The 9,944-nt window shown below is 48.7% G+C and overlaps 1 protein-coding gene across 1 annotated transcript; it reads right to left on the bottom strand.

The window, feature by feature from the left end:
• Positions 1-316: 316 nt before the first annotated feature.
• LOC309550429 (lamina-associated polypeptide 2, isoforms alpha/zeta-like) lies at positions 317-8,971 on the bottom strand (the record flags this gene model as incomplete). Its single annotated transcript, XM_082250811.1, has 2 exons — positions 317-393; positions 8,251-8,971. 2 exons carry the CDS (start codon positions 8,969-8,971, stop codon positions 317-319), a joined length of 798 nt encoding a protein of 265 aa, XP_082106937.1.
• Between the last annotated feature and the right edge of the window lie 973 nt (positions 8,972-9,944).

Below are 9,944 nucleotides of genomic sequence, written 5' to 3' on the forward strand. Positions count from 1 at the left end.
GATGGTGGGCTTGCCCTCCAGTATCTCTAGTTACCTTACTATTCAAGGCAATCCCATGTTCATTCCCTCCACTACACAAGTAGCCTTCAGACAGTGGGCATCTTTGGGCTTAACTAAAGCCTCCTCGCTTTATGACAATATTACCAATCATTTTAAATCTTTTCAAGTGCTGCGACAGGAATTTAATCTGCCCTCTTCTCATTACTTTTTCTATTTACAAATGACTTCCTTTTTGCGGACTTGCTGTAGATATGGAACATCCATTTAAATCTTCCTTTATCGACGTAGTGCTTCACCAAAAAGAATATTCCGTTTTCTATTCTATGTAAGCATTTAGGGTCTCATTCTTGAGGTAGGATTCAACAGGTATTATTCCAGAAATGGTCTCACATTCTGGGGGATGAAACATTACCGTAAATGCTTCTTAAGAGCTATAAAAGCATACACACTATTATCTCTGAAAATTGGCGGGAAACTCATTTTAGAATAATGCATCGGCTTACTATCCTTTGACATTGCACAGATGATCCCACCCAAGCACAATGGCCGTGGTGTAAAATCACCCGGCCTACACTTTTACATCGACTCTGGGAATGTCCCCATATCAGCAACTTCTGGGACAGCGTGCTGGGTTATATTTTTCTTATTTCGGGTATGGGTTTACCTAAAACTCCTACTACCTGCCTTTTTAACTGCATATCCTTTTCTTCACAATGGACTCACCTTTGCCTCTTGGAAGCACGCAGAACAATTATGGCTAACTGGATTAACCCCACCCCACCAAATCTCTCACAGGTTCAACAATCTTTGCTGTCCCTATGCCAACTGGAAAGACTTGACGTTATGCTTTCAAACTCAGGTACTACCCCAAGATTTTTTTACCAGATGGAGATCATTTCTGGAATATACATTTTCAGAGGAGAGCTTGACAGATATGATACGCCCTTTTAGATTCACTGAATGGTATTCTTCTAGGGACATGGCCGATTTTCTTGGCAACATAAGGGTTCCAACCTAGATATGCTCAGGCTGAATCTTTAATCCCCTTCCCCCTTTTTTGTCTATTTACGCAAAGCCTTGGAGTGTTTGCTCTAAGTAGTTGGCTGCATTAACATTGTTGTTTTATATTTTTTGTCAGATTTTGTATGCAAAAAGGAAAATAAAATTTATGAAAAAAAAAAAAAAAAGTAGTGATTGCCACCAAGAAAGCCACCTTCTGAAACAAGGCAAGCAGGGGAACCTCCCAAATATTCTCAAAGGGAGGCCTCTGGAGAATTGACAGCATCAAATGAAGGTCCCATGGCAGTAGCGGAGGTTGCACCGGAGGTACCAAGTGTCGCACCCCCTGGATGAAGCTACGCACCAGGGAATGGGCGGCCAATGGCCTCTGAAAGAAAATAGCCAAGGCCGAGACCTGACCAGAGAGCTGGAACATGGCGCTCCGCCCAACGTAGAATGCCTGCCATTTCCAGGGCTGCAAGGACACTCTTGGTGTCCCCTTGGTGATCAACATTGTCCGATTGAATGCGCACTGGACAACCCTCCAGACTGCTGGTCCAGTGCGCCAGGCAATGCTGGCAATCAAGATTCCTCCAGGGACCAGACTCCCTGCGCTGAGTCCTGATTGAGGACCCCACCCGGACAGACTCACATCCGTGGTGACAAATGTCCAGTACATGGGGAGAAAGGACTTCTGACTGAAGCATCAGGGACTGAAGCCACCAGACCAGGGACTCCCTGGTCCTGTGGCTCAACCGAATCCGAGAAACCAGAGAACTCGGGTGTTTGTTCCTTTTGAAGAACCCTCGTGTGAAACTGAGCAAATGGGACCACCTTGAAGGAGGATACCATCATTTCCAGCACTCTCATACAGGTCCGAAGGGACGGAAGGCGTTGGACATCAACCAATGAACCGCTGACTGGAGCTTCTGGAGTTTGTCCGGAGGAAGAAACACCCAGGCCGAGGACAAGTCCAAAGTCAGGCCAAGATAGACCAGTCTCAGGGAAGGTGTCAGAGACTACTTCTGAAGATTCACGATCCAACCAAACTCCTCCAGAGTTCTCATGGTGACCCCCAAGTATTCCGTCAGTAATGCTGGGGACTCCAAAAGGAGAATCAGATCGTCCAGGTAATCCAGGACCGATAACCCCCGCTGCCATTACAGCACCAGGACCAGAGCCAACACCTTTGTGAAGACCCAAGGAGCGGAGGCGAGTTTAAAGGGTAACGCCACAAACTGATAGTGATCCTCTCCCACGGCAAAACGTAGGAAACATTGGTGAGCGGCACAGATTGGAATGTGAAGGTAGGCATCCTTGATATCCATGAAAGCCAGGAAGTGCTCCTGATGTAGGGAGGCCACCACCGTGCAAATAGTTTCCATCTTGAACTTTTGAGCGCACACAAACACATTCAGTGCCTTTAGGTCCAGGATCGGATGCACCTTGCCCTCCTTCTTGGGAGCCGTGAACAGGTTGGAATAAAAACCTGTGAAAACATTCCATGTGCGGAACAGACACTATCACTCCTTGTTGTAGCAAGACGTGCACTGCCCCATAGAATGCTCAGAAGCGATCAGGGGATAGGCAGACATTGGAAGGGAAAAAGCTGACCGGAGGAATGGATCAAAACTCGATCTTGTATCTGAACCGCACAACCTCCTAGACCCATTTGTCTGGGATCCGGGCCAGCCACGAGTCCGAGAACCTGCAAAGGCATCCCCCCACCCCAGTCATGGGTGAGGGTGCACTGTCAGGTTGAGGAGGCCTTATCCGCAGGCCTGGCAGAACCAGACTTCTGTTTCCCAGACCAGGGACGCTTGTAACCACCCGAGGGAGCCTTGAAGGGCTTTGCCTTATCGGCTGCCCCCGAGGAACGAAAATACTTTGTGAGCTGAAAAGGATGGACCCTGCTTACGGCAAGGATCCCTACCCTTGGAAGCCTGCGGGAGAAAGGTACTCTTACCCCCCGTAACACCTTTAATAATTTTGTCCAGGGTAGCCCCAAACAGACAGTCCCCCTGAAAAGGGAGGTCTGTCAAGGCCTTTTTAGAAGCCTGAACCACAGACCAACACTTCAGCCAGAGTATACGCCTCATGACCACCGCTGAAAACGACAGCTGACCCAATAGGGAAGCAGCGTCTAGCGAGGTATCGCACGCAAAATGCAGCCCCTGCACCATCTGGTTCAACAGTTCCCCAAAGGCAGGAGGTTGCCCTCCACATCACAGCGTTAACATCTTCGCCCATTCAGTCGCCATTTGGGTGACAAGGGCCACAGCAAAAACAGGCCTCAGTGCAGCTATAGCGTACACATTGCCACAGCCTCCACCCTTCTATTCTCTGGGTCCTTAAAGGATGGAGACCGGGGGATCCACCTTAGGTGGCACCGACCACTTCTTCACCAGAGACTCCTCAAAAGGGGTAGCGTCTAGTAAACCACAGAGACACCCCAGGGGAATGTTTTAGCCGATCCCATTCTTTGACAAGCAAAATAAGTGGGGAAAGGAAAACACTCTTCCACCCTTGAAAGCTTATGGGTGCCGAAGGCAACCTGCACCCCAGGAGCGACGACAGCCGCATCCTCCAATTTTAGGGTTTCTCGCACCGAACAACCAGTGCATCCACCAGCGCCTTATCCTGCGCAGCAGTAGAGGTAGAGAGCTCATCCTTACTATCAGAGGAGGCATGGCGCGGGGTACCAGACCCAGCCGGGGTACCTACGTCTGCAGTGGCTGGGTCAGACTCAGAGACCGAGATATCAGAGGAGGCAGGGGTAGGGGGTCATTTCTGCACACGGCACCCTCTAAAGGCCACCTCCACCCGGGACACAAAAGCTTCCAGGACCGCTATAATCGCATTGGTGGACAGTTGAGATCCAGAGGGCCCTGCGGCCTCTGAGAGGGTCCATGTTGCACTAATAGAACCCACCAGCAAACTTTGAAAAAAAAAAAAATACAAATTATTTTTTGTATGAAAAAAGGAAAGTCCCCACAGCGCCCTCCAGAGATGAGGCACGCGCTAAGGACCCCCACAGAGTGAATAAGCCCCAAGCGACTCACTGTTCTTAGAATGCAGCAATCTGATCAGGGATGTCAGCAGCGGGTCAGAAAAAGAAAGTGAGCCAGGAACTTCCCAGGCTGAAGAGAGGAGCCCCTCCCACCGAAAAATGCCTCCAGGCACACACACGGACCTTCCCAGCAAAAAAAAAAAAAAAACACAACAACACAGCAAAATGGCCAAAAACCACCCCCCAAGATAGCCGCTGCCATAACTGCAGACAAGGCTACAACAAAATGGCGCCCCCACCAGCCCTACTACATCATCGACCGAGCACCGCAAACGGCGCCCCCCCTGGCCTCCCATGCGGCCTACACACAAGGCCCCAGCCTCATGTAGGCCCAAAACAGTCCCCCACATGGAGGGAGGGGGGGGGGGCGGTAGTCAAAACAGGACAGAGGGAAACCCAGGAGTGGGAGGGTCCTACCATCCCAGAGAGAGGACCCGCGTCCACCCCAAAATCCACCAGGGAGGGACAGTTACTCACCATACCGGGAACACAGGTGGGCGCCCTCTCATGACAGGACCCCACGCCACCGGAGTATGGGAGCTGTCGGCCAAATAGGAATGCTGCGACATAAGCCTAGACCCTGTCGTGTGCGTCCTGGTGACACGTTTAACTCGCTGGGCTAGTCCCCCCGTCCAGTGGGACTATGTCGTGGCCGACCCAGCGTGGAGCCAAGGTCTGCACGCGCTCGATGGCAAGACTGGGGTGACCACTGGATATAGGGATCCAGCCCCTCCCCCAACCCAGGATAATTGCTTGAAGATCTCACAGAAAAAACGTTAGAGAAAAAAAAAAGGACTAGCTAAAAAAAAAATAAAATAAATAAATAAATATAGAAAAAAAAAAAAACCTTAGTTACTTACCGGTGACGGTATTTCTAAGAGCCTTTCAGGACAGCACCTGGAGAGAGCGCAGCTCCACCCAATCCACAGGAAACACTGCAAATAAAAACTCCTCCTCTTCCACCATGCCTCAGTCATATAGTAGCCTCCGACATGCTGGAAAACATAAACTACCACAGGTTAAACATTTACAAATTATATTATAAACAAAACCAAGGGGGGGTAGCTGCTGCTGTCCTGAAAGGCTCTTAGAAATACCGTCACCGGTAAGTAACTAAGGTTTTCTCAGATCGCCTTTCAGGACAGCACCTGGAGAGGATAAGCGAGTAACTTACACTTAGGGTGGGACCACTGCCTGCAGAACTTTTCTGCCAAAGGCTTGATCCTGAGCTGACAACAAGTCCAACCTGTAATGTCTAATAAAGGTTGAATAGCTGGACCAGGTAGCTGCCTTGCAGATTTGATCAGGCGAAGCACCGGCCCTTTCAGCCCATGAGGTTGCCACAGACCTTGTAGAATGCGCCAAGATGCCTTCTGTAGGTTCTTCTCCTTGAGCTACATAAGCCTGTTCAATTGCCCATCTGAGCCATTTGCCTAAAGTGCTCTTTGATGCTTTTTCTCCTATACGGGACCCTGAGAAGATGACAAATAATGCATTTGTCTTTCTAAATTCCTTAGTTACCAGGAGGAACTGAAGTAAGCATCTCCTCACATCCAAGGTATGAAAGGATTCTTCCCGAGTATTACTAGGAGTTGAGGAGAAAGTTGGTAAGACAATTTCTTGTGATCTATGAAAAGATGAAGCAATCTTTGGAAGAAAGGCTGGGTCCGTTCTTAGGACTACTCGATCTGCAAAAATTGTCAAAAAAGGGTCTGAAATTGAGAGGGCCTGGATCTCACTGATCCTCCTGGCCGAGGTTATTGCTATCAAAAAGATAGTTTTCAAAATTAAATTCTTCAGGGAAGCCTCTTTTAAAGGTTCAAAAGGAAACTTAGTCAAACCTTGTAACACAATGGTCAAATCCCATTTGGGAAATACTTTAAGGGCTATTGGCCTGTTGCGGGCTAATGCCTTGAAAAAACGAATGATTAGAGTCTCTTGGGACAAAGTCTTTTCGAAAAAAACTGAAAGAGCCGCTACTTGCGTCTTTAAAGTACTTGCTGCTAGTCCTTTCTCCATTCCTTCATGGAGGAACTCAAGCACTGAAATTAAATTTTTTAATTCAAAATTTTTGCTGGAACACCAAAAGTTGTATTTTCTCCAGACTTTCAAGTAAATATCCCTAGTCACCTTCTTCCTGCTGGAGAGAAGGGTGGAGATAACTTTTTCTGACAGGCCTCTGGCTCTCAAGATGTCTTCTTCAGTAACCACGCTGTCAGTTGTAAGCGGTCCAGTTCTGGGTACACTAGGTTCCCCTGTGTCAAAAGATCTCTCCTGTACGGAAGTTTCCAGGGAGGTTCTGAGGCAAGATTCAGCAGGAGGGCGAACCAAGGTCTCTTTGGCCAGTAAGGTGTAATCAGAATCAAGTTGGTCTTTTCTTCCCTGAACTTTTTGAGAACCAACGGAATCAGTTGGAATGGAGGGAACGCGTAAGACAAACAGAAGTCCCATGGATGGGCTAGAGCATCCAAGCCCCAGTCCTGATCCTCCCTGTGTAGGGAAAAGAATCTTTGGACTTTGTTGTTCTGTTGACAAGCGAACAAATCTATTTGGGGAAGACCCCAGACTTCCACGATCTGCATGAATACTTCTTGATTCAGACTCCATTCTGATTCCAACACCTTTTTCCTGCTCAGCAGATCTGCTAGAAGGTTTTGTGACCCCTTCAGATGCACCGCTGTCAGAGAGGCTAGATTTTTCTCCGCCCAGGAGAGTAGCTGTATTGCCAGATCTGATAGCTGTCTGCTTCTTGTGCCTCCTTGCTTTGACACGTAGGCCACTGCTGTCATGTTGTCCGACAGAACTTGCACATGATGGCCCCTGACTGTCTGTTGAAAGGACCAAAGACCCAAAAGGATGGCTTTCAACTCCCGCCAGTTGGATGATTTCCTGGACTCTGCTTTGGACCATGTCCCTTGCATCGTCCGGCCTTCCAGGTGGGCTCCCCAACCCCACGAACTGGCATCCGTCGTCAGACGTTTGTTCGTCTGGAAAGTCCATTGCAGACCTTCTTCCAGATTTCTGGAATTCCTCCACCACCACAGAGATCTCTTTGCTTTCGTGGAGATTCTGATGGATTTCTCCAGATGTTCCGGGTATGACCAACTCTGCAGAATGTCTCTCTGGAGAAGACGGGAATGCAGTCTTGCCCACTGCACTGCAGGGATAGCGGCTGTGAGCAAGCCCAAAGCTGCCATGGCCGACCTGACAGTAACCTGATGATTGGTTTGTAATCGAGCAACTGCGTTCTGAGTCTTCTCGATCTTTTCTTGAGGTAGAAACACCTTCTGGAGGACCGAATCTATTCTGTATCCCAGAAATTTTATCTGCTGAGATGGAATCAAGCTGGATTTCTCCAAATTCATGAGCCACCCCAGACTCTCTAGGTGGTCCTGAGTCTCCTGAAGGTGTACCAACGTCTGGCTCTTGGACTCTGCAAAAATTAGCAGATCGTCCAGGTAAGGGACAATTGAAATACCCCTCAGCCTTAATGGCTCTAGGGCATCCGCCATTACCTTGGTAAACACCCTTGGAGAAGATGAGAGGCCAAAGGGGAGGGCCCTGAACTGCAGATGCCAGACCGATTCCCCGAGATTGACCGCCAGCATTAGGAATTTCTGGCACTCCTGATTTATTGGGATGTGCAGGTAAGCGTCCCTCAGATCCAAGGATGCCATGAAACAGTTTGGGGACAACAGTTTGGTCACTGAATAAATGGTGTCCATCCTGAAGTGCTTGTACCGAATTGATCTGTTTAGGATTTTCAAATTTAGGATCATTCGGTACTTGCCTGAGGGTTTTTTCACTAGAAAGATCTGAGAATAAAACCCACGGCCTTGTTGCCCCTCGGGGACTTGGATAATCACTTCCTGTTGAATCAGCTCTTGTAAAAGAGACATCATTGAGGAAGCCTCTTCCGGATCCCTTGGAAGGGGAGTAACATGGAATCTGCTTGGAGGTGTCTCCGAAAACTCCAGTTTGTATCCTTGAGCCACTATATTCTTTACAAAGGGGCTTGCGGATACCTCTTCCCAACGTGGGAGGAACCATAACAGCCTTCCTCCCACTGGAAGACTGTTGTCACTTGCTTTTATTGGCCTGGTCAGGTGGTCTAAAGAGGACTCCACCTTTCCCTTTGCCTTTATGGGAGGTCCATCTTGATCTCTGATCTTGTTCACGACCTCTGTTGGTTTGTTGAACAGAACGAAATCTCTTCTTAGGAGGCGATTTCTTTTTTGACGGAAAGGCCTTCTTCTTATCCGCCGTTCTGTCAAGAATTGCTTCCAATTCAGGCCCGAAAAGCAAGTCACCGGCAAAAGGTAAACCACAGAGTTTCACCTTAGAAGCTGAATCACCTGTCCAGGTTTTCAACCAGACCGCCCTCCTGGCAGAGTTGACGAGGGCTGCTGACCTGGCAGACATTTTGATAGACTCAGCAGAAGCATCGGCCATATATTTTACTGCCTTTAGGAGCAGCGGAAATGAATCCAGGAGATCTTTCCTTGCTGTTCCAGCCTCCACATGCCCTTTAAGTTGTTCGAGCCAGCACTCAAGATTTCTGGCTACCACCGTGGAGGCCATGGCCGGCTTAAGGCTGGACGTAGAGGAATCCCAAGCCTTTTTAAGGAGAGAATCTGCCCTTTTATCCATGGCGTCTTTCAGAACACCCATGTCCTCGAACGCCAAATCCGTGCGGCGAGACACCTGAGAAAAAGCAGCATCCACTCTGGGCTTCTTGTTCCATAGGTGCGCCGTATCCTCTTCAAACGGAAATCTCCTTCTTAGGGATTTAGAGAAAAAAGGGGCCCTCTCTGGGTCCTTCCACTCTTTTTCAATAGATTCCGTAAGGACTTTATGAACAGGAAAAACCCTGCGCTTTGTCTGTTCAAGGCCCTGGTACATTCTGTCATGAAGTGAAACTTGCACCTTTTCTTCTGCGATTTCCAACGTGGTGTAAATCGCTTTCAGCAACTCATCAACCTCTTCCAAGGATAATTTGTATCTGGAAGAACTAGCCACCTCTTCCTTCTCTTCCTCCTCTGAATCCCTGATGGAACAGAGAGCACTCTCCCCCTCATCTTCTGAATCGCTTGACACTGCAGACTTAGAAGTAGACGGCTGGGAAGATGTACCACCCGTTTGTTGGGAATCTGATAGAACTTGTGGCGTCCTGGATAACAGGGAACGAACTGAGGACAAGGTGTCTGTGAGTTCTTTAAATGAAGATATGAATTCATTATTCTGCTGACTAGACTCTTCCTTCACAAGGTCAGCAATACATGCTTTACAAAGTGGCTTCACCCAGGAATCTCTGAGTGGATTCTTGCATGAAGGGCATTTCCTTGATGCTGGGGCTCTTGTCTTCACTGTGGCTTTAACCTAGTAAAGAAAAAGCCACCATGAAAGCCCAATAACCACTATAAAAGAAAACCACCACCTAGTGATTTCTTGCAAGGGAGAAAATCGTGACCCACACCAAAAAGGATCAGAAGAAAAGACTCCCAGATGCATACGTATCCTGTTAGACTGGGAACAGTTACTCAGTCTACAGGGCAGGCTCCAAAGGAGGAAGGAAGAAACCCCACAATAAAAGCTCACACAGTAAAGAAAAAAGAGGCACCACTGCACCTCTCCTACCTGAGCTTGGCCGGCGCTGGCGGTGCCTGCTTCCACCGTCGCTGCAGACTTTTCCTCCATGTTGTTGAAAAGCGCAGCTTGCTGGCAGATCTCTCCATTTAAATACCGCTTCCCGCGTCCTCCTCTGTGGACCGGAAGCGCCGACCTCGTGACCTGCCTCTGACCCCTGCGTGTATTGCGGTTGGAGCAAACGCCGCCACGCCCCCACCGGAAGTCCCGTCCACCGGAAGTGACGCCG

Source organism: Pelophylax lessonae (genome assembly GCF_965119305.1).
Source record: "Pelophylax lessonae genome assembly, chromosome: 3".
Classification (NCBI taxonomy): Eukaryota; Metazoa; Chordata; class Amphibia; order Anura; family Ranidae; genus Pelophylax; species Pelophylax lessonae.